The sequence below is a fragment of the Molothrus aeneus genome, chromosome 19 (assembly GCF_037042795.1).
Source record: "Molothrus aeneus isolate 106 chromosome 19, BPBGC_Maene_1.0, whole genome shotgun sequence".
NCBI lineage: Eukaryota > Metazoa > Chordata > Aves > Passeriformes > Icteridae > Molothrus > Molothrus aeneus.
The window spans coordinates 2,477,260-2,501,636 of record NC_089664.1 but is presented as its reverse complement, the minus strand read 5'-3'; the positions used below and the strand labels follow the sequence as shown (position 1 = coordinate 2,501,636).

Below are 24,377 nucleotides of genomic sequence, written 5' to 3'. Positions count from 1 at the left end.
TTAATGATTGATTCTGTGGTTGATTCTGTGATCGAGTCTGTGGTTTTGTGACTGATTCTGTGATTCCATGATTGATTCAGTGACTTTGTGGCTCTGTGGTTGATTCTGTGATTGATTCTGTGATTCTGTGACTCCATGACTATGTGGTTGATTCTGTGATTGATTCTCTGACTCTGATAGATTTTGTGACTGATTCTGTGGTTCTCTGGTTCTGTGATTGATTCTGCTGTTCTGTGATCCTCCCTCCCTCCCAGCAGAACCTAGCCCTGACCCTGCACCCAGAGGGCCACGAGGACCCATCCCAGCACCCAGGATCCATTGCTATCCCCCAGCTTTCCCTCTCAGCCAAGCCCCAGACACCCAAACCCCCTGAGGAGCACCAGACCCCCACAACCTGCGGTGTCCAGGGAACGGCCCCTCCTCAGAGCTGAGCTCTAAAACCATTCCCAGCCCCTGCCAGGGCACCACAGCCAGAATTCCTGGCCCACACAGGCAGTGCCAGCCCTGGGCTGGCTGTGAGAGCCATGTCACGTGTAAATAAACACAGAAATTCATCTACAGCACACCCTGAACGTACACAAAGAGCTCCAGCTGCCTCAGCCAGGGAGGCACCGACGTTACGTCACCCCACGGCCAGGACCTCAACCAGGAGCAGATGGCTGCTCCTCCTGCAAGGAATTAGGAGCTTTTTGGGAGCCTGCCCAGAGGAAGGAGGTGTGGGCAGCCTCTCTGAGCTGCTTCTCACACCAAACTCTGTGTCTGCCCCCAGAATCTCCCACCTAAGCCTGGCTCAGTTTGGGTTCGACACCGGGAGCTGGAGGCTTTGGACAAGGTTGAGGTGTGGCACTCAGCCCAGACTGCCCCCCTTCCCATGGGGATGATGTTTGTATGCTCCAGCTCAGCTCCTGGGCAGCTGGTCTGATCCCAAGGCTGCTGTTACACTTCTCTGGAAAAATCCTGCCCTAAGGAACAGCACTTGCAACCCTTTCCCAGCACCCCACCCCAGAGTTTATATGGGATGATATGGAATGATTCCCACCTACTAAAGTGCAGAAAATAGAGGTGAAAGCAGCTCTGGCATCTTCTGTGCCCTGTGGTGGCACAGGGGCCATGGGCTGTGAGTGCCAGAGCCAGCTCAGAGCTGGGCCTGGATCTGGAGGGAAAGAGGCTTTAGGAAATGAGGCTTGTGGAGAAGTTTTGGGTTTTTAACTTGGTCTGTCTGGAGGGATCTCATGGGGATGCAGCCAAACACCAGCTCTGCACTCCAAGCTTCCAGGAACACCAAAACATTTTGAAGACAGGGATCCTGGGAACAGCTGGGAAGCTTGGGCTGGAAGTTTTCAAATAATCCAGCATGAGACAGATTTAAAACAGAGAGAGACTTCTCCATCCAAGCTCCAGGGAGAGCTCAGAGCCCCTAAAGGGCCCAAAGGGGCTCCAGGAGAGCTGGAGAGGGACTGGGGACAAGGGATGGAGGGACAGGACCCAGGGAATGGCTCCCACTGCCAGAGGGCAGGGTCAGATGGGATATTGGGAATTGGGGGGAATTGGGAATTGTTCCCTGTGAAGGTGGGCAGGCCCTGGCACAGGGTGCCCAGAGCAGCTGGGGCTGCCCCTGGATCCCTGGCAGTGCCCAAGGCCAGGCTGGACAGGGCTGGGAGCACCTGGGACAGTGGGAGGTGTCCCTGCCATGGCAGGGCTGGCACTGGATGGGATTTAAGGTCCTTTTCAACCCAATCCAAACAGCTCCAAAGTTAAAGAGAGCAAAAAGCACCATCCCAGCAGCTGGGTCTGGCAGCCCAGGATGGATGGGCACCCACCCCTCAGTGTCCCTGCACCCCAAATCCCATCCCCAGGGCTTTGCCATCAGGGTTGTGTCTCCTGTCACCTTGGGAAGGAGGCTGGGACAGCTGGGACAGCAGGAAAATGTCCCCCATGTGCCACATCCCGAATGCAGGGCAGGCCCTGGGTCAGCACCTTCTGCTCCAGAGAAGGAAAATCATCCTTTGGGGGTTCCTACATGGGTGCTTTGGGCAGCTGGCCACCAATGGCACTGCCACCTGAAACAACAACTGCTCACTTCCAAAACTACTTGTAAAAACCCACAGTCATCTCCCAAGCTCTTCCCACACGATCAGATCCTGATTTTACCCTCATTTGAAGATGAATAAATTCTATTATAGCATCTTTCTGGTTGGCAACAGGGATTTGAGACTTAACTTCAGGATTACTAGTGCTGTTCTTGTTCCCTGTGTCCAAGGAAATTGGGGCCATTTCCAGGCTGGAATTCCCAAAGCAGCCAAGCCAGAGGCACCTGGGTGTACCCGGGTCAGTGCAAGGGAGGTACAACCACACGGCCCCAGGGGATCAAGAGAAGGTGTTTGAGAGAAAGCAGGAACTCACCTCCTCCCTATTCCCAGATAAAAGGATTTTAGGGAAGAGGCTCTTTCATCCAGCAGAAAATGCTGGAAAATGATGCTCAGCAAACGCAGAGCTCACATAAGTAAATCCTTCAAATGAAGCACAAACCCAGGCAGGTTTTTTCCTCCTTCCTCTGGAGCACAAAGAGGAGCCCACAAAGGAGCTCAGGGATAAAAGCTGGGTTGTAAAAATATCCTGGTGGGCTCTGCCTGGGCTGCCCAGCACTCCTGAGAGCCCCCAGGGTTTGGTTCTTAGAGCCTCAGGGGAAGGCTCCCAGCTGCTCTCGGTGCTGGGGGCACAGGCAGTGACCCCTGTGTTTATTCCACTTTAAATGCACAATTTAGGGTCTTGTCAAGGGGAAAAAAATTGGTAATTCCATGTAATTGCCTAATTAAGGGCGTCCTGCCACTCCATAGCATGGAGGGTCAAATGGAAATGGCACAAAGAGTACAAATCTGGGATTTCTGGATTTTAAGAAGCTGGACTTGGAACTAGTTAAGATTATCAGCGTCAGCATCACAAACAAACATGATTTAACAAAAATAAATATATTTTAATATAAAATATATATATAAAACACATGCAGCTGTACACAGACAGCACTGATACAACACAATTTATGTCTAATTTTCCATATTTTCATCAGGTTCAATGTTTCCTTTACCAAGTCCATGTGCACATTCCCAAAAGACCCCAGATTTGAGCACCTTGCCCAATGCTGGATCTGACATTTTGGAATCTCAGGCCTCCAGCAGGATAATTTCCTGGAAAACTACTTTTCCCAAAACCTCAAGCAAGAAATGCCATCTGCAGGAGCCAGGCCCTGCATTTTCAGATGCATCCCTTAATTAAGCAGATTTTAATTGGCTGACTCCAGCTTTAATTAATGGCAAATTGTTTGTGCACTTTCCTTTTTGGATCTCATTCCCAGATGGGATTTTCTGGGTTGATTTTGGGGAGTTTTGTGCTTTGCAGAGTGGAGTTGCAATTACCACTTATGGCATTTCCTGAGGGAAAAGTGGCTCAGGGGCTGCTGGGCTCCCACTGAACCAAGGAGCTCCTCACTTTCTCCTCCTCCTGAACCAGAGCAGCCAGGAATGGTGGGGGGAGCCCAGCAAACCTTGGAGAGCCCCAGGCTGTGAGGACAGGGGGGCAGCTGGGGCTCATCCCACCCCACACATCCCAAATGCAAAAATCCCTGCCAGTGCCAGCACCGTGCCAGATCCACAGCACTGCAGGGAAATTCTTGGGCATTTCAATAAAAAGAATCAGAGGGGGCCATGGAGCTGCTCCAGGGCTGGAGCCAGGCTGGGAGAGCTGGGGGTGCTCACCTGGTGAGGAGAAGCTCCAGGGAGAGCTCAGAGCCCTTGCAGGGCCTAAAGGGGCTCCAGGAGAGCTGGAGAGGGACTGGGGACAAGGGATGGAGGGACAGGACCCAGGGAATGGCTCCCACTGCCAGAGAGCAGGGATGGATGGGATATTGGGAATTGGGAATTGTTCCCTGTGAGGGTGGGCAGGCCCTGGCACAGGTGCCCAGAGCAGCTGGGGCTGCCCCTGGATCCCTGGCAGTGCCCAAGGCCAGGCTGGGCAGGGCTGGGAGCACCTGGGACAGTGGGAGGTGTCCCTGCCATGGCAGGGCTGGCACTGGATGGGTTTTAAGGTCCTTTCCAACCCAAACAATTCTGGGATTCTATGAAACCACAAAAAATAGATCCAAGTTCAATAACTGCTCCCTTAAAAATCATCCTCTGCACCATTCCCAGTGCCTGATGCTCCAGCTGACACAGTTTAGAGTTCATGGGATGGATTTGATAAGTGCTGAAGGACATGGGTGGTCACAGGGGACAGAACACCAGGAACACCAACAGCTTCCTGCCCACCCAGAGAACCAGGAGCAACAAATCACCCTGTCCTGACTGAGCCAGAGGGAGGAAAGAACACAGGGATCCTTCTTTCCTAAGAAATGAGCCCAATTTCCTCCCTAAGGTGTCACAGCTGCCACGTGCTGTGCCCTCTTCCCTGCCACTGCTGGAGCCAAGGGGACACAGCACGCATAAGGTCTCACCAGACCTGAACACCAAATCCCGGCTCCAGCCATGAGCTGCTCTCCTCTGGCACTCTCTGCACACGTCAGTGATTCAGGATCAGCACCCAGGGCACCCAGCCAGGCACAGCAGCACCCCAGGGGTGTCACTGCTCCAGCTCCCACAGCCAAGCCCAGCTCCAGAGGCACCAAGCCCAGCCCAGCCCAGCCCAGCTGCCCCTCACTCCCCTCCTGCTCCTCGAGGGAGTTTCCTGGAGCTGAGCCACCACACAGCCTTGCCTGCTCCATCAGCAGGGACTGCCTGGGAACAAGAGCCTCGAGCCCAAAGTGTCTTGGTTTAGACCAAAGCCCAGGAAAACCCCACGTTTGGAGGATTGCACCAGTCAGATCTACAATAAAACCTGAGAACCTGAGAATAAAACCTGAGCTCAGGACCTTCCCCAGCCCGGGCAGCAGCGACCAAAGGGCAAAGCCTCACAGCTGGATGATACTCAAGGGTGAGGGTGTGAGGCCCTGGCACAGGTGCCCAGAGCAGCTGGGGCTGCCCCTGGATCCCTGGCAGTGCCCAGGCCAGGCTGGAGCAGCCTGGAACAGTGGGAGGTGTCCCTGCCCATGCAGGGGGAGAACCAAGTTGAGCTTTAAGGTCTCTTCCACCCCAAACCAGTTTGGGATTCCATGATTCTATTATGTGAGCCAGCCAAGAAGCCACACACAAATCCCAGCAATCCCCCTGCTCTGTCCCGCGGGGGGGATCCCTCCAGGCCCCCCTGTGACACAGGGACCCCGCAAAGCTCCGTCCCTGCCCTCCCCCAGCGCCGCCAGCAGCTCAGGGGGACGCCCCTCGCCGTGGGCAGAACCTTTTTGTCCCATAACATTTTTGGCTGCCCCATGGCCGGGAGGAGCACCTGGGGAGTCCCCTTCACCCGCACCGCCGGGAGCCGCCGCCGCCGCATCCCCGCATCCCCGGGGGTCCCGGCCGAGCCCCCCCCTCCCTTTCCCCGTTCCCCCCTCGGCCGTGCCCGGCTCCCAGCGCATCCCTTGGGGACCGCCCGCATCCATCCCCGGGATGTCCCCGCCGGCCCCGCTGAGCCCCCAGGGACCCCCCCGGCCGCCGGTCCTACCTGAGTCCAGCCCGGAGCCCGGCTCGGGGGCTGCCCGGCCCAGGGAGAGGGCGCAGAGCAGCGCCAGCCCCAGCGCCCCGCCGCGCATCGCGCCCGCCGCATCCCGGCCCCGCCGCATCCCGGCCCGGCCCCGCCGCCGGGACAGGCACGGCCCCGGCCCCGGCCCCCGCCCCCGGCCCCGGCCCGGCCCCCGCCCTGCCCCGCACCGCCCGGCTCCCACAGCACCCCCTCCCCAAAATCAGCCGCGCCGGGGATGAGGAGTTTGGGGTGGGGGTTTCTCCTATCTCCCCCCCCCCACCCCGTGCGGGCTCGGCGGGTGACAGACGGACAGACAGACGGACGGACAGACAGACAGACAGACACACCCCAGACACGCACACGCGGGGTCCGCAGGGGTTGCTGACACCCCCTCCCGTGCTGGTTCGCCCTCCGCAGGTAAAGGAGCCATCCCACATCCTCCCATGCCCAAACCTCACTGCGAGTGTTTCTCGGGGTGCCCGGCTCCCCCTGGGGGTACCGGCCCTGCTCCTGCAGGGGGAGCACAGAGCAGCTCCTGCCCGGGCATTGTGGGGTGAGTGAGGCTCCCCAGCTCTCCAGTGAGAGCTGGACTCGGGATAACCCCTCTGTCCTCAGGGTCTGGGCCAGTCCAGCCCCTTACTGGCCATGGGGGATAAATCTGAGCCAGGCCAGGTCCTCCCCAGCCACGCCACGCTCCCAAGGGAGGTGTTTGCAGCTCACCCCAAAAGGGAATAGCCCCAGTCCCACTGCAGACCCCATAGCACACCCCACCTGCTCAGCTCTGCAGTGTCCCACTGTACCCCATGTGTACAGTGACAAAGCCCTGGGTGCTCACAGATCCCCTGGGGGGTTTTGGCTCAGGCCCATGGGGAGGGAGGCTCATTCCCAATCCACGATAATATTTTCCCTGCAGCAATCATGCAGAGACACAAAAGACTTGGGAACCTTCAGCAAGAGACAGGCAACCAAACTCCAGCTGGACATCCCTGCCAGGGAGCAGGAGATGCTTAGGAGTGACACCCAGCTGTCATTTTGCTGGTGAATGCCACACCGTGGCATTGGGAAAGAGATTCTGGAATCCCCACCTGAAATCCTGCTTGAGACATGAGCCAAGCTCAGTGCAAAACCTGCTGTGCCACCTCTGTGCCCCTTCCCAGGGGCTTCCCCTGCCACACTGGCTCGGCTTGCTGAGCAAATGAAGGTCAGAGATACTCCAGGAGCCTTTGCTTTGCCATGGAGAGGATTTTATTTGTCAAGAACACGTGACACAGGTTTGCCTTTCCCTCCAGAACCTCGCTGATTGATTCCCTTGGGTGTGACCATCTGTCCCTGCAGCACATGTCCCATCCCTTGGCACCCCACCCCTGCTGGGGACCCGTGGGACTCTGCCCTCTGCTCCTTGCACATCCCACCAGGGCTGGTTAAGGTGGATCCCCTGCAGAACCAGGTCTGATTTAGGCGGATCCAGGTCTGGTTTTGGTGGATCCCCTGCAGAACCAGGTCTGGTTTAGGTGGATCCAGGTCTGGTTTTGGTGGATCCCCTGCAGAACCAGGTCTGATTTAGGTGGATCCAGGTCTGGTTTCAGAGGATCCCCTGCAGAACCAGGTCTGGTTTAGGTGGATCACCTGCAGAACCAGGTCTGGTTTCAGAGGATCCCCTGCAGAACCAGGTCTGGTTTTGGTGGATCCAGGTCTGGTTTTGGTGGATCCCCTGCAGAACCAGGTCTGGTTTTGGTGGATCCCCTGCAGAACCAGGTCTGGTTTAGGTGGATCCCCTGCAGAACCAGGTCTGGTTTAGGTGGATCCCCTGCAGAACCAGGTCTGGTTTCAGAGGATTCCCTGCAGAACCAGGTCTGGTTTAGGTGGATCACCTGCAGAACCAGGTCTGGTTTCAGAGGATCCCCTGCAGAACCAGGTCTGGTTTTGGTGGATCCCCTGCAGAACCAGGTCTGGTTTAGGTGGATCACCTGCAGAACCAGGTCTGGTTTCAGAGGATCCCCTGCAGAACCAGGTCTGGTTTCAGAGGATCCCCTGCAGAACCAGGTCTTTCCAACACTCCAACCCAGGAGGAGGAAAATCCCCTTGTCAAATTCCCAGGATTCCTGTGCCACAGTCCTGTCTCTTGGCTCAGCATCCTCTTTATTATAACCACCCTCTCATCTGCTGTATCCAGTGACACAACCACATCCACGCCCTCCTCAGCCCTTGGAGAGAAAATTCAGGTTTCCACCCCTGTGGGTGTGCCAGCCTTTTGTGCAGGAGTAGCTGGACAAGGAACACACCTCCTCCTCCTCCTCCTCCTCTGGGTGTGCTGGGCAGAAAAAAAGGATACCAGAACCTGGGAAATAATAAAAATAGACACAGACAAAGCCAGGGCTGGGATATTCTGTTTCAGAGTAATGACAGAAAGTGGAAGTGAGGCTAAAATGAATAAACTCCAGTTATTGATACTGTTATGCTTTGAATTAGCAGCTCTGCTCCACCAGCTTGTTCCTGCCTCCCTCCTTGGGTGGAGGGGCTCCATTCTGGATTTCCATCCCTTCTCTCGGGGTTGGTTTGCTCAGATCTCTGTTCTCTGCTGACTCACCCACCCCAAACTTCACCCCCAAATATCTGCACACCCTTCTCAGAGCCCCAGGGCACCTTTTGCCGCCATCCCTCAGTCCCCAAACCTTCCAGCGTTTCTCTTACTGCTCTCCCCTTCAAATTCTCCCCGAGTTAATTCCCTCCAAGGAGATGCCAAATTCCCAGCGACCCCCCCACCCTCACTGGGATCCTACCAAAAACCTGTGGATGTAAAAAAAACCCTGCACACCCCCAGGGACTCCAAGCATGAAGGAAGACACAGAACAACCTTAACCTTGTCCTCACTTGCTGGGTGACCCTGGGCAATTTAGTCCCTTTCAAGGGTCTCAAGTGACTTTTTTTTTAAATCACATAAAAATGCAAAATTTGCCTCTTCTGCAAAATATTTTGGAATGTGCTGAGTGACAGCGTTGAGTGGAGGTTTGTTATCACCATCAGGCACTTTCTGAAAACGGTGTTTTCACAGCCTGGAAAATATCAGGAGATCTGCTTAGGCTTGATAAAGAGGGATGAATACGCTGGGATGAGTAATCTGTCACCTTGGAGGAGATGTAGGAGTCTGTGGGTGCTGTCTGAAATGTGGCTGGAATGAGGAATCTGTAGATGATCCCAGCTTTTCATGCTCCAGGGAATAAAAAAAGCCAAATTCCCTGAGCACCTTGAACTCAGGTGTGCCTGAATTTTCTGCATCCCAAGACAAATATTCCAGGGAATGACTCTCAAGCCATTTGAATCAGTGGTTTTCAATTTTTTTCTGTTTCCCTAGATAGTAGAAAAAGCCTGAAAATGCTACCCCCTAATGGCACAACCGGGTGTGGGGTGCTGGTCTCAGAAAAGCTGATCCAGGTTTTATCCACAGGGAAGGAAGGGAATGGAAATCGTGTGGTCTCTGCTAGAAAGATGTGCCCCTGGGGGGGCAAACACCCTGACAGCAAAATGTTCCACCAGGAATGGGATGAAAAACAAAAATAAAGCCATTTTTGGGATTTAGCTGAACTCAAACCCAGAGGTTCCACCTCCAGCATCTCAGGCGTGGGAGTGTGGGATCAGGGATCCTGCCTGCTCCAGCTCCTCAGCCCAGGGCCCAAGCAGGCCCTGGAGAAGCTGATGGGTTCATTGCTGCCTTGCACCCAAAGAACACAAGTGGAATAAGGAGAAAGAAAGGAAAAGAAATACTTTAAAAGGGCAGAGAGTCACCAAAAGGCTTTTAGGATTTAAAAACTCATACAGGGTTGTAAAGTGGGTTTGGAGGTCTCTGTGATCCAGGTGTGAAGGGGAGAGGTTGCTCAGCTGCTCCCCAGGCAGATTCCAGCTCCCCAGGTGGTTGTGGTGAAGCAAATCTTGCAGGGTATCCTCAGTGGTTGGGGTGGACACTGATCCACACTGATTCCCAAATCCTCCACTTCAAACCTTCCCTTGGACCCTGCTCAGAAATCTCCATTTCAAGTTTATTTGGGATATTTCAAAAACTTAATAAAAATCCTACTCTTCAGTGTCATCCAGCCAAGAACCCCAAACCCTGCACAGACCAGGCTGCAAGCCATGGAAAGTTCTCCTGCCCCAAACCTTGCTAACCATGAACTGTGACCTCAAACCAAACATCTCCTTCCTAAGCTCCAGCCTGACCGGGAGATCAGGGGCTTGAGGACCTTTTCCTTTCATTCCACACCAAATCTCAGGCGGGACCTTGGGTGGTCTCATCACAGAAAAGTTGCAACAAGAGAGAAGAAGACTCAAGACCTTGTGCTCTAAAAAGTGCTCTACAGCATCCAAGAATTTCTGGAGAGTCCTTGGTGTTGTGTGACATCAGAAGACCCCATGAAGGAGGAACACAGTGGATTTCTGCCCCTGGAAAGGAATGAGGGGGATTCTCCAGTTATCCAGAGAAATGAGAAGTTCTTTCCTTCTGTCCCAACAGCCCTTGGGTTTTTCTGCTCAGTGCAAGCCTTGGAAGTACCAACTTCCAATTAATTCCACAAGTATGAGTAAGATTAACTCTGTTTTCTCCAGGTGCTACGGCAGGGCCTGAGCACATGACAGACTCTGACACCAATCCAAGCGCTCAGGCTGCTGATTTCTGAGGGAGCCCCAGGAACACCTGCAGGGAGTGGGGCCAGGGTTCAGTCAGGGTTAGAGCCAAAGGAAGCCACACACCCAGCACATTGGATAGGCTGGGGTGGGTTTAGGGTTAGACCTTTTAAAGATCCTTGAGTCCAACCCTTCTGGGATGAGCAGGGGCACCTTCAGCTTGTCCAGAGCCACTTCCAACCTCACCTGGAATATTTCCAGGGATGGGGCATCCACAGCTTCTCTGGGCAGCCTGTGCCAGCATTTTACCGGAGAAACATCCCTCTGTTAAAAACCTGGCAGGAATCAATCACTGCTGGGAGATTTTAACCCTCAACTACAGTTCTGCTGCCTGTTGGACTCCAGGAACTGCCATCTCCATGCTGGATCCACACCACAAATTTCCAAACAGCTTCCTACTCAAACCAAGCATCTGTGAAGCCTCTATGGACAAAAAAAACCCCACAGACGTGGTCAATTCCTTGCAAAATCCCAGTTTGGGATGCAGTTTCTCCCGGGCTGTCACTCCTGGAGGTGGGCAGGCCCTCGGAGCCAGCCCTCGGCGCCTCCCGCTCAGCAGGCACACCGCACACACCGTCTGGGAATTGCTCAGGTTGGTTTTTTTTTGCTAAGTTTTTATTTTAATTCAAGGACTTTGCTTCATACAAAATGGAATTGTAGAAACAACTGCAGAATTCAAAGTTTGGCTGATAAATATTACTCAGGCAGCAAACTAGGCAATCACAGAACCTTTTTTTTTTCTCAATTTTTTTCTCCCTTATTTTTTTTTGGGTAAAGTTCCACTTGTGTTGCATGGTTGGAACTTTGATCGTTTTTCACACTGTTTTTTAAATATAAAGTTTTGCAACAAACCCCCAAATTTATATCAAATATAATTAAAAATTAACAACTGATGAATACATTGTATCAAAAAAGTACGAAGATAAACATTTTCCATGCACATACTTTTTATAGATATGTATATATGTATATATATTACATGCAAACATTACTTATTCAAAGTACAGCCACTACGAGACTGGTTCTGGATGCAGAAAACTGATCGGTGCAATTCAAGTTTGGCAACTCACTATGAGGATTCTTGGAAAGATGGAGAGACAGCAGAGAGGCTGTAAAAAAATGTCAGGAAAGGGTTATGGATAATTGTGGTCAGGCTTGTCTGTCACTGTCATCGACCCCTACAAGGCGGGTGGAGGATTTGGACAACTTGAGATTCTTCTTCGTGTTCTGCCTATGAATTGGGATGACCCAAAGCTGTGTTAGTGCAGGGCTGTGGGGTTGGGGATGGAAAATGGGAGAGGAAAAGGGGGAAAAGACAGAATTATTCCGTACAGAAAGACATCTCTGTTGCTTTCCAGTGTGGGTACAGTGTTTGCATGCATGGGCAGAGAGATGTTGTTGTCCCTTCCCCTCGACTTCCTGGAGTAAAATAGGAACGTTCCCTTGGAAAATTTCAAATAAAGTGTTTGTGCCTTCATTTCAGGAAAATGTATAAAACATTTGGTCACAATCGTGCTGAAGCCTGAAACAGGAAAATCCAGCAGCTAAAGCTACAGATGGATGAAGGTCTTGGAGTGGTGGTGGGGTGGGTGTGTGTCCGGACGTGTCATCTGGTTGCATAGCCCTCCGTTTGGGAATGCCAGGAATGCCAGCCGTGACCTCTGGCTACCACACTGCCTTTATTCCGAGTGCACACGAGTACAGAGACAGAGATACAGACAGGAGTTATCCTTTAGCAGAATCCAGGGATGAGATCGGCCAGAGATTGCTACTGAACAGAACGAAATTAAAACAAAACACCGGAGGGAACAAAACCGGGTTGAGTTTCCTCAAGAGAAGAGCTACAGGAGATGTGAAGAACCACCCTAGAGCAGACTGCTCCTGCCTGAGGCTGACAGACTTTGCTGAGAGCATGAGACCTCCTGAGCGTTTTGGTGGCATCTGATCCCCTCCAAGCAACCCAGGGACAGAACAGATCACCAGGGCCAGTGGGATTTCCACCCACCCCACACGACCACTGCATCTGGAGAAGTTCCACAGGTCTGGGGCTTGGTAGATCCTCTGAAAAAATTCACCTCTCCAACCCTATCCTCTTTCCTAGCGGCGTCTTTAGGGATGTGCCCAGCACCTCCCACCCTTCCTCCTTTCACCTTTTAACCTCTCCACGTCCTCTGGCTGCCCTGTGCCCCGAACCAGCCCTACAAGGGCTCAGCAGAGCCCTGGGCAGGAGGTCCTGGCCAGGCTTTGCCCCCAGCCTCCCTCCCCGCCAGCACAACAGGTTTGCCCTTATCCCAGGCTCACAGTGCAGGAATCCACACGGGCACAAAAGAAAGAAACCAGCCAACACAAGAGTCGTTGCAAGAACGCAGAAATCTCATCCCTGAGAATCAGAGTTAGAGGTTTGGATTATTATTATTATTATTATTATCATCACTTTTTTTTAACCTTCTCCTATCAGGCAATAAAAACAACTCATTCCAACTGCCCTCCACACCAGTGATGCACAGCCAGAGCTCTCTCAGCTGGCCTGTGGGAGATGCTGCTCCTCCTGCAGGAACACCCCTGCAGATGCTGCCCTTTCCCACCTGCATTTCCTCCACTGGGCAATGAGACAAGGCCGGCTTTGTTTGCTGCAATCACTCCCCTCTCACCCATAAAAGTATATCTATATATATATATTTCTATTTATATATTCTAACCAAAAATAAAATAAAATAAAATAAAAGGCCAACCAAACCCAAACCAAGCCCAAAGCACATTTGCCTTCCCCACTGGAAGCTCCCAGCCTGGGGCACAGTGACCCCAGGGCCCCTCCAGGCTCCGGCTGCTCGGCCCCACACCCTCTGCCCTCCCCACGCTCGCCCAAGCTCTGATGCCTCGAAGCAAGAGGTTGCATCGTCACTGTGAAAGATTTCAAAGGTTAGGCACTTAGTAGTGAACAACTGGAGCATTCGGTAGAAACGGTGGGACCTGGAATGACAATTGGACTAATTCTCTACAGAAAGAGGAAATTTTTTTTCTTTTTTTTTTTTTTGGTTTTTTTTACTGTACAATTTACAAAAATGCACACAATGAAAAGTTAAAGTTCTATCTAATAGCTTGATATAAAACCAATAACATTTCTTCTTCTCAACCCTACGCTTTTTTTTTCCTCTTTTTGTTTGGGTTGTTCTTTTTTTTGTGGACTTTTTTTTTTTAAGTTGTTTTTTGCTAAATCAAGCTTATATTGTAAACAAGACAAAACAGTGAGGGTGTGTTGCAGTCAACAGGAGAGAGGGATGGATTGAAAAGTCTCAGCAGCAAGGAAACAGTCCTTACAAAGGAGCTCTCTTGTGGCTTTACCGTGTGTCAGTGTGAAGGACCCAATGTGGTGAGTGACGTTAAGAGACCCCCAGGGCAGTGGTGTCACAGCAGGGTCAGCTCGGGGGTGGCACCAGCTCTGCCCTAAAGGATTGCAGTGGCTGAACATCAAGTCCCAAAGGACTGTCCTTTGTTCTGGGCTGTGTTTCTCCTCTCCCAGTTTCTTGGGTGCATCTCTTCCTTCTCAGCGCTCAACGAGACAAAACGCGGGGGGCGAGAGTTGTTCGCGCGAGTCCCTTTGTGACCCCCGGCTCCCACCGTGGCAGGGGGGAATTATGATGGTAAATTAATTAAGAAATAGCCCAACAAAACTGCGCCAATCATGAGAAGGACCCACAGTTCTGCTTTTCCACCGTGGAAGGTGAGGATCGCTCTTCTCCCAGCTCCTCGCTTCCGTGGCCGGGTTGGCGCCTGGTGCGTGTCTCGGGACTAGACAAGGCAGTGGGGAGGGGGCAGTGAGGGATGTGCTCCTCCCGCTGCCTTCCCCAGAAGGAGGGAGCCTTCTTCCTCCATCTGTCTAGTGCAAAACAAAAACAAATCAAAAAGGAAAAAAATAAAGAACAACAGAGGAGAGAGAGGCTGCAGGGGCATCTCCGGCCCCGGGCGCTGAGCAGTCCTCAGGGCTGCCCCGCCGGCTGCCTCTGGCCCCGGGCCCCCACGGGAGCTCCCAGCCCTCCAGATGATAAAACTCATCCTTATTAAGCACGCACACCTCGCAGGGTTCCGCCGAGCCGCTAGCACCAGTCATCCTCATCGGCTTCGTGGTAGTAACTGCGTCCTCTGGCGCCGGGGCCCGTGCTGAGCCCCAGCGTGTAGTGGTACCCGTTGGGCACCCGGCGGATTTGGTGTGACTGCGAGGTCAGGGAGGAGACGTAGGAAGTCCTTGAGGAGCGGCCCGAGTTGGTGGCCACAGCCTCCTCGAAGGTGAGCGTGTCCTCCGGCGCGGCGCGCTGCGGGCTGTCGGCGGCGGCATCGTCGCGGTGGCCCAGGTAGGGGTCGGAGCCGATGCGGGCCACGGCGGGCGGGGGCGGCTGCTGCTCCCCCCGCAGCAGCGCGTTGTGCTCGGACAGCCCGCGGCTCAGGCGGCCCGGGGAGAACGTGGGGGTTTGGAAAGTGGTGAAGTGCACGGGCGAGGAGTTAGCGGTCTTGTAAGTGATGCTGGGGCGTGGGGTCAGTGGAGTCTGTGGGAGCTGCCTCCGACCCCGGCAGGGGGTACTAGCACCAGATGTCGACAGCAAGGGGCTCCCATTAACTGAACCACTGCCCTACATCAAAATTGGAACAGAGCAAATCAAAAAATAAAAAAAGGGAAACACCAGACAAACACAAAGCAGGCAGGTATCAAACAGAAGGAGAAGCAACAGAAGGCGGAGACGAGTCACAAGAGGAAAGAAAAGCAAAAAAAGAGAGAGTTTAGACAAGCACAGTTGGGGCGGGAGGTTCTCGAGAGATAATTCAACACGAGATGTGAAGAGCTGGAGAGTTCAAGTCTGGGAGCAGTAGGAACAGAGAGGGGCAGAGCATCGGTAGGACGCAAACTGGCACATGGCTCCAACAGAGGGGACACTGCCCAGGGGAGGCACCCACAGCATACAGGGCTTGACATGCGCCTTACCTGGCCTGGGAGCAGCTCAAAAACCTGAGTTATTGGGGATTTTTATGAATTATTGTTGATTTTTTTACAGTTTTGCTTTGGGGTGGGTTTGTGCAGAACTTCACCCTACAATTGTGCATTCTGGGTTTGTGGGAGATGACCCTGCCCACAGGAGGGGGTTGGAAAGAGATGAGCATTAAGGTCCCCTCCAAATCAAACCATTTTAGGACCCCATTAATCTATTGCTGTTGCCAGAACTGGATTATGGGTCGTTATTATTATTATTATGGATTCTGCATGGAAGGAGGATCTGAGTGACTGTTTTTTGCAGGTTGGAAATGAAGTACCTTTGGATTAAATAGCCAATTTCTGAAAAAATAACCAAAAGCTTTTTGGACAGGCTTTAACAAGTCCCTTTAACAGAAATGCGTTCACATTCTCCTCTTTAATATTACACATTTGATTTTGGAGTGGTAGAAGGGTCTGGCAGCTTCCTGGGTTACTAATAATGCCTTGTGAGAGTGAACTAAGCTGCAGTAATTTACACAAATGCCACGAGTGAAAGGAAAGGGCCTGTCTTCCCATTTCTGTTTACATTCTCCCAAGGCAGGACGTGAGTGCATTGAACAATCCCTCAGCCTTTCCCAACCTAACATTTTGAGACCAGACCTTTAATTTTAAAAGAGCACTTTTTCCTTCCTATCAACTCATCAGGCTGTCAGTCACTGCTTGTTCTGCCCTGCCTGGCTCTCCCAGTGACCAGGAATATTCCAGCATCCAGGGGAAGCTGCTCAGCTTCTCCCAAGGACCTGAGCACCTCACAATTACAAAAGAAAGGAGAACTAAATTTAGCCTGGAGAAAAGGAAGCTCAGGGAGGATCCTTTTGTTTTCTCCAACTCCCTGACAGAAGCATGGAGCCAGGTGGGGGTCAGGCTCTGCTCCCATGTAAGAGGAAACAGGACAAGAGCAAACAGCCTCAAGTTGTGCCAGGGGAGGTTCAGGTTGGACATCAGGAGGAATTTCTTCCTGGAAAGGGTGGACAGGCATTGGAAGGGGCTGCCCAGGGAGGTTTGCAGTCCCCAGCCCCAGAGGTGTCCAAGGAAGGCCTGGACAGCCCACCACTGTGGGCCAGTGACAAGGTGGGATTGGGCACAGCTTGGACTCGGAGGATTTTTCCAACCTTGGTATGAGGCCCCAAGAGCAGGACCTCAATGGCTTTATCTGCAACTGCCTGACCTTCCTTGCCCTTTCCACCTCCTCTAATTTAAACAAAACATGGAAAAGGTGCACAACCCCCTGGCAGAGCTCAGGGCTGTTTCCCCACCCTGCCTCTCCTCACCTGTCTGTGTGGGCCGTGCTCTGGGCCCCCGTTGGGCGAGGTGGGCCTGCTCTGGTCAGCAGATTTGGGCTGGGCACGGTCCCGGCTGCCGTAGCGGTCACAGGAGTAGAAGCGCTGCTTTTCGGAGGAGGAGGAGGAGTGCTGCTTCCTCTCCTGGGAGCGACCACGCTCCTGCTTCTTGTCCTTGGAAGAAGACTCTCCAGACTGGGCTACTGAAAGGAGAACGTTGGGTAGGGGGTCACCAGCGTGTTGAGACATAAACTTTAAGGAATTTAGAAATTTTAGAGGAGCTAAGATTTTAGTTAGAGATAAGTTTTATTGGAGTTAATTAAAATAAATGGGTAGACCTTGATGAAGTTAAGAGTAAGTAGTTAACTAATAATTGATTGCTTGTGAACACAATGTTTGATTAGCTGGGTTTATCATGAAGAATATAGAAACTGATAAATAGCTTTTAGGAACATAAGACAATTGTAGCCTCCTCTGTTCTGAAACCAATTAAAGGTGGGGAATGGGAGTTCTACCAAGGGTTCATTTGTCATGTTTGCATTGAAAAGGTAGAAAGGACAGAACAAGGAAGACTTCATTTCCTTCCTCCTTTTGGGGCCCCTCCCCATGAAAGGGACCACAGACCCATTTCAAGGAACAAACTGCACATGCTTAATGGCTTTTGAACTAATTACCATGGGAAGTGGGGAATGGGATGTACCAGAGTTATGAATATGCATTTGTATTCTGGGTATTCAATACTTGCACAGATAAAAGGACTCTGTTATCACCTGTAAATTGCAGTGTGTATTTGGGAGCTATCCCACAATAAACATACACTTTCTAACTCTAAATTGTTAGAGAGTTTTTGTCTGTCACAGTTGGATATTGGTACTAGATCAATATCCATATTTTTTTAATAAATCAGTGTGTGGGGTGGGGAGGTTCTTCCACACAATCAGGACCCCAAATCCCACCAGAAGGGACAGAGACAGGGGATGTACATCTCCTTGCTGACCTCCCAGGGACAAATCCTTGTTGGCAAAGTGTCACTATAGGAGACGAAACAACACGAGCGCACACACCACTGCTCTCAAGGTGAAAAAAGGGAAGTTTATCTTCTGACTCCAACATTTATAGATTTCCAAAAGTGACAGTGGATTGGAGGGTGACAGTGCCACCCCTCCAATGACACTGGACAAACCAACAGTCCATCAAATTTCTCCTCCTCCATAAAAGAATGCAAAACAATGAGTTATTCACAGAAAGTGTGTGAGAAGTGTAAAAGCTGAAATGAGGGATTGCAGGACTCCAGGCAGCTATTCAAAATGCAGTTTATTCCATCCAAGAGGTTACAGCAGCCCAGGGTCATGGGTGACAGAGCTGTGCCCACAGCTGTCAGCTCCAGCTGCAGGCAGGCCTGGAGACCCTTTGGTTTTGGTTACAATGCATTCTAGACTTTTCTTCTGGTCACAATGCATTATAGACTTTTCTTTGCTGTGCATCTTCATACAGCAGAACCAATCTATACCTTAACTATTATCTACAGCCTATCATAACTACTGTAATTACCATATTCATGTCACTATTCTCCCATCACTCAAAGTCAGTACATTACAGTTTAAGCCAGAAGTTGTTTTTCAGTTTTCTTGCAGTGGAAAATTCTGAGACCTTTTTTCTACTTGCAACTTTGCTGCCTTGTTTGCCTGTGCTCTCTTTCTGCTTGGTAAAAACATCTTCTTGTTTGGTGTTGGTTTATCCTTTGCTCTAAGCCATAAAACCCCTTCTAACTAACACAGCCTTTGCCTCCTTGGTTATCCAGTGAGACTGGCTCAGCAATTCTTTTCTTCTAGATCAAAACTTGCTTCCATCTCTATTCCTTCATCAGACTCTACATTTGAAAATCTTTCTGCTAAGCACACATATCTGTGAGACTTTCTTGTCAAACTTTCATCCTTCTCAACAAGAAAGTTTGTGTTCCAGATTGCAATGCAAGATGTTTTCAATTGCCATCTGTATGGCAGATCACCTTTGTCAAGTGGGCAGTTTGCCTGATCTCTCTCTTTGAGTGACCACATTCACACCCCCTGGGAGGGGACATCTGCTGATAACAGCCATTGAATGTCCCTGCATGGCTGATAAGAACTATAACATCCCATTGGGAGATGTGAGCCCAGAGGGAGGAGCCAAGCATTCCTACCCAGATATAATCCAGAGGTTTGGAGACACCAGCACGGCTTCTCCACGGGATTGCCCAGAGGAACAGCAGCTGCCTCTTCTTCCACTAGATCTTCAGAGGCAGAATCCATCCTTCTCTACAGGATCCCTGCTCCAGCAGAACCACCCCTGACACTGCAGGAGGGCTGAGCCACATTTCCAATGGGACTGCCACCAACACCCTGACCCACAGGGTGTCAGGCTGGGTTATGACTCTGGCAGTGTTGTTCTAGTGTACTGCATTGTTGATTTTATCCTTTTTTTTTTTCTTTTCCCTATTAAAGGACTGTTATTTCCTGCTCCCATATTTTTTTCCTGAGAGCCCCTTAATTTAAAATTTATAGCAATTGGGAGGGGTCGGGAGGGTTTACATTCTCCATTTCAGGGGAGGCTCCTGCCTTCCTTAGCAGACTCCTGTCTTTCCAAACCAAGACAGTTTGCTACAAGAATGTAAACATCAGAAGGCTTAGAAAAATCTTAAAAAATCAGGGCAACAGCCAAGCACTCACCAGCTTGTCCATCAGCCATGCGATGGGCGGCCCTATCCAAGGACTTCTGCTTCTTGTCTTTGCGCCGGTGGCAGCGGTGGTGGTGGTGGTGGTGGCCCTGCTCTGGTGGCATGCGCTCCAGGGAGTACTCGTAGAGGTGCATGGCGTGAGGGCGCTGCGGGGCCAGCGTGGAGACCGAGCGCTTCATGGGGCTCGTGTCCGGGATGGGCTGCGGGGAACACGGAGGGACACGGAGCGGAGTGAGGGAAGGCGCCGCGCCCCGCTCGGCTGCCTGCTTCCCTGCATGGAGGGGGTTAAACAGCCAGAGAAAGGGGCAAGGAGGGCGAGGAGAGAAATGGTTAATTGGAGACAAATGGAGCGGGCAGGAGGGTTTGTGGGATGTGGACTGAGTGTGCAATTTGGGGAGGGAATGGGAGCTCCCAGTGCCAATCCATGGGGATCACACACAGGCAGCACTGCACAGCACACCCAGCGGAGAGCTCAGCAGGGACACGGGGCAGAGCAGCAGCCAAGCACCTCACAAGGGGAATTCTCCAACACCAGGGGCACCCACAGCTGCTCCAGGGCCTGCATCCCAAAGCAGCTCCAAAGAGGAAAGCAGGTAGCGTTGCTGAGCACCACCACACAGAGGGGAAGAAAAATCAGGAATCAGGGGAGGTACAGGCCAAGCCACCAGGAGATTCCTTCTATCTCCCTGCAGTGAACACAACTCCCATCAAACATTCAAACCTCTCTTGTCCCACCATCACTCCCTGAAGCCCTTTGCCTGGGGCAAGGATAGTGGGTACATCCTGCAATCCTACCATGACATCTCCAGAAAGGAATACCTGTGTTTGCTATTGCTGTTTTTAAAACATTTGTGTCCAAACATCTGGGCACTGAGAGCTGCAACAGCATTGCTGGACACCCCTTCTGTGCCAGGGGCAGCTCCAGACCCTGCTCCCTTCCCTTTGGGTACAAAACCTTACAAAGGTTTTGCAGAGCCCCAGACAAGTGTCCTGCAGGACAGCTCCTGTCACAGCCTCTGCTCTGGGATAAAGCTCAGAAAACAGGGACAATTCCCACATTTCCTTCTCTGCTGGCCTTTGGCTGGCTCTGTGTGGAGACAACAGCTCATCCATCCTCTGGATGCTTCCCTGGGTCTGTCACTGCACCCCAGCCATGTGCCAGAGGAGAGATCTCAGAGCACAGTGCTCCAGCTTGACAGTAAAATTCAGGATGTTCCCCAGTCCCTCAGCCTTACACTTGTTTGAATTCCCAATCCAATAACTCCCTCCAACACCAGTTCTAAGGGAACATTTACTCTGCTCACTGTAACCTTTCCTAAGAGCTCTGTATTATTTTTCCTGTCTGCTCTCTTTTGTTTGCTTATCCCAAAATCCAGATCTCTGCTTCCCTTGTGATATTTACCCAAGGCAAGGCCAATTGTTTCATAGCTCTGCTCGTTATTTTGAGTGGAAAAACCACTCTTCCTCCCCTTGAGGGCAGATTATCCTGGGTGTAAAGGCACCACTGGGCAGTTACCCACATTTTGGTGCTTCCCACTGAAGGGCAGTTGGGATCCTGGTGCTGGAAGATTTATCAGAGGCACAAGGCTGGGATGAGGGAGTCCAGCACAGCTTTTGGTGGGGCCCTGGAAGCACCAATTCCATCAGCAGGACCACGTTGTGCTGCTTTAGTGTCACCTCTCATGGCCTTCATTTGTGTGGACAAGAAATTATACTCAGGAGCTTTGTGTCTGTCCTTGTTTAGTGCTGAGCCTGCAGCTGGGGGAAAGCAGGGGACTGTAAACTCAACAGTCTGATGGGCAAAAATGTGAGAAGTGAAATATTTCCCACTAAAAAACACATCCAGATTTTCAAAATCCATACAGGGCTGCCAGAAAGAAAGCAACAGAAAAACAAACAAAACCAAAGCCAAAACAAAAACAACGACAAAAACCCCAAAACAAACCCAAAAAAAACAAAACCAAAAAAAAAACCCCACCACCACCACCAAAAAACCCCACATAGATTGACAAGAAACGAACACTTCTTTTTGGGCTTTGGTCCTGCTTCCACACTTATTCCAAGGACAGAATTCTCACTGACACGAATCAGTGGCAAAGCAATCAATCCTTTTTCCATAAATCCTGGCAAGGCTCTTGTTATGGGAGGCACAGGCTCCCAAAAAGCCTCGGGAGACTGCATGCACCCCTGCAGAGAGCTCCTAATTGCTTCTTCATTACCAACCCGACGGTTTTCACTGCCTAAATTCCTGAGCAATGAGGCATGAAAACAAACAAATACAAAAACCAAAAAGCAAACCACCCAGCCAAGCCCTGCTAGCAGAACGAGCAGCGTGCGACCAGGACAGAGGGAAAAGTGAGGAGAGAGAGAGAGCGGCTGTGCCTGAGCGACTCCAGATGAGAGGGGAGAAAAGTCAAGGGTTAAAGGAAGGTTAATTAATTCTTAAGGTGAATTTAATAGGATACAATTTAGTGCAAACTACATACTGCCAGGTAACTCCCAGGTGACCGTGCTTTGCTCCTCTGCAAACAATTCGGACAAGGTGAGGGACATTATTGGAAGCAGCCCCACAGTACAGCCAGTGTCAGACATCAGATGTGCAGCAGACACCATGACGACCAGGGAGGGAGGTGATGAGGGCAGGACAGCAAAGAGGGAGGGTGGAAACACAGGAGGAGGGGTTTTGTTAAATAAGTGGGACATAAAAAGAGAGAGGCAAAAACAGAAAGGGAGGCATCCAGGAACAGAAAGCGTTGCAAATAAGAGAAAGAACTCAAAAGTTTGGGGAGGGGCAGAGCAGCATGTGAGAGGGAAGGTGGGGGGCGTGGAGGGGGAGACACACACAGAAAGGACATCAGTTATTCACCCAAGCTACAACCACTGAACATTGTATTATAAATGAGGTTAGATCTGATATTCCAGGCCTGATTCACACCCAGGTGTGGCACGAGGGGCAGTGACACCCTGGGGACACAAGGCACGCTTCTGTCAGGGACACTCTGACTGCCATGGAGAGGAGCTCCCCAAGGGAAGGCTCTGCCAGCTGCACTGCCAAGGAAGGAGGAGGCTGCCTGTGGTCTAGGATAAAGGACAATTTCTGGGAAGGGGAAAGCTTTGCTTTGTGAGCTGTTGCTTTTAGTAAGCACAGTGAGGAGTGCTTCTGATAATTCTCAGAATCCCAGGGCTCACACAAAGGCCAGGAGCCATGTGGGAAATCCTCTGGCTGGCAAGGGGCACCTCCAGCATGTTGGCACAACAATTCCACCTGTTGGAGCTATTGCTGTGTGTGCACAACACAGGGTTTCACTTTAGGGTGCAGCAAATCCTTCACATTCTGCTCCCCAGGGAGAGCCACAGAAACAGCCCAAGGTGTGGGAATCCACAAAATCAGATGGTTTTGGGAAAGCTGCAAAAGGCAGCCTCAGAGACAGCAAAACTGTGATTAGAGCTAAGCAGTAGCCATGAGATAGGTCAGCAGAAAAATTATTTAAAAAGTAGAAAAGCAGGAACAAATAGAACAATTGTCTGTGTATTAACGCTTATATATATTAACACAAATAACTCCCTAAGCTACAGAAAAGTTTATCTAGTGAGGTATTAGGAAGTTTGAAGCTTGATAATGGAGCTCTGTGCATTGTGTTTTAAGGCTCACAAGCAGGTATTGTATTTGAAATAAGCATTGTTTAACCAAAGGTATGTGTGCTTATAGTGGTTGGATAGAACTACTGTCAATGTGCTTTTGCTTTGTGTGATTGCTCAAAAAATTTATGAAGTTGTAACATGAAGTTCTTTGTCTGCTGCCTGGGATGTGAGCTGGTGGCATCTTCCCATTGTCATCACCATGGAATGAGACTGATGCTGGAAAATAAACCAGCTCAAGGCACGTTCCCAGCAGTCCTGTCCTGATTGTGATTTGTACACAGACCCCTGCTGGCAATACAAGGCCAGGCTGCTCCCTCCTGGCTGTGTGAATCAGGCCTTGGGAATGAGGCAGGACACGAGTGGTGAGATGTTGTGACAGAGAAGACAGGATGGTGGCTGGGCAGCATTGGGAACAAACAGCAACAAACGTGTGAAATGGCCAAAAATGATCTGTGACATCCTACACACTAAGCAGTGCCCACAAGCTGCTGTGAAAGTCAACCCCAGTGAGGAGATTTCTTTGAAAAATAAGTTCAATAAATCAACAAGGGAAATCCTCAACACCAAATTAGTGGCCAAGGTCACAGTACAGGAAAACACAGGGAGCACAGTCAGTGTCCCAGTGCAGCTCCCTGGTAGTCCCTGTGCCTGCTGCATCCACCTGTGTGTGTCACAGCACATCTGCAGCTTTTTGTAAGGATGGGGCACAGGAACACGGCTTGGCTGGCTGGATAGACAACACACAGGTAATGGGAAATGTGCCTTCCAGGAACACAGCCTGCAAATGGTCTTGTCCCCAAATAGTGACCCTGACACTCTTGGGTGGCCCAGCCAGCAGGATCATCCTGGGCTGCTTTGTGCTGCTAGCAAGGAGGGGTAAAACTGGGGACAGTGCTGTGACTGCACAGGATAGCTGCCACACCCTGCAGGGAATCACTGCAGGGAATCCCGGCCACACCTTGCAGGGAATCCCGGCCACACCCTGCAGGGAATCACTGCAGGGAATCCCAGCCACACCTTGCAGGGAATCACTGCAGGGAATCCCAGCCACACCTTGCAGGGAATCACTGCCACACCCTGCAGGGAATCACTGCAGGGAATCCCAGCCACACCCTGCAGGGAATCCTGGGCACACCCTGCAGGGAATCACTGCAGGGAATCCCAGCCACACCTTGCAGGGAATCACTGCAGGGAATCCCAGCCACACCTTGCAGGGAATCCCGGCCACACCCTGCAGGGAATCACTGCAGGGAATCCTGGCCACACCCTGCAAGGAATCACTGCAGGGAATCACTGCCACATCCTGCAGGGAATCACTGCCACACACCCTGCAGGGAATCACTGCAGGGAATCCCAGCCACACCCTGCAGGGAATCACTGCAGGGAATCCCAGCCACACCCTGCAGGGAATCACTGCAGGGAATCCTGGCCACACCCTGCA

At 51.5% G+C, this 24,377-nt stretch overlaps 2 protein-coding genes across 5 annotated transcripts in view; both read right to left on the bottom strand.

The window, feature by feature from the left end:
* The window catches only part of LOC136564863 (collagen alpha-1(II) chain-like), a 96,300-nt gene extending 90,626 nt beyond the window's left edge, over positions 1-5,674 (bottom strand). The window contains exon 1 of the mRNA XM_066563163.1: positions 5,587-5,674. Within this exon, the coding sequence (XP_066419260.1) occupies positions 5,587-5,674 (88 nt within the window). The remainder of the gene's footprint in view (positions 1-5,586) is intronic.
* Positions 5,675-10,856: 5,182 nt separating this feature from the next.
* Positions 10,857-24,377, bottom strand: part of CACNA1B (calcium voltage-gated channel subunit alpha1 B) — a 329,048-nt gene continuing 315,527 nt past the window's right edge. For 3 of the 4 annotated variants that reach the window (XM_066562640.1, XM_066562638.1, XM_066562639.1), the window contains 4 exons: positions 21,781-21,816; positions 19,287-19,494; positions 16,573-16,784; positions 10,857-14,903 (listed from right to left, as the gene is read on the bottom strand). In XM_066562640.1, coding sequence (XP_066418737.1) covers positions 14,373-14,903; positions 16,573-16,784; positions 19,287-19,494; positions 21,781-21,816 — 987 coding nt within the window. In that variant the 3' untranslated portion in view covers positions 10,857-14,372. The remainder of the gene's footprint in view (positions 14,904-16,572; positions 16,785-19,286; positions 19,495-21,780; positions 21,817-24,377) is intronic. The other variant, XM_066562637.1, reaches the window with a different exon arrangement.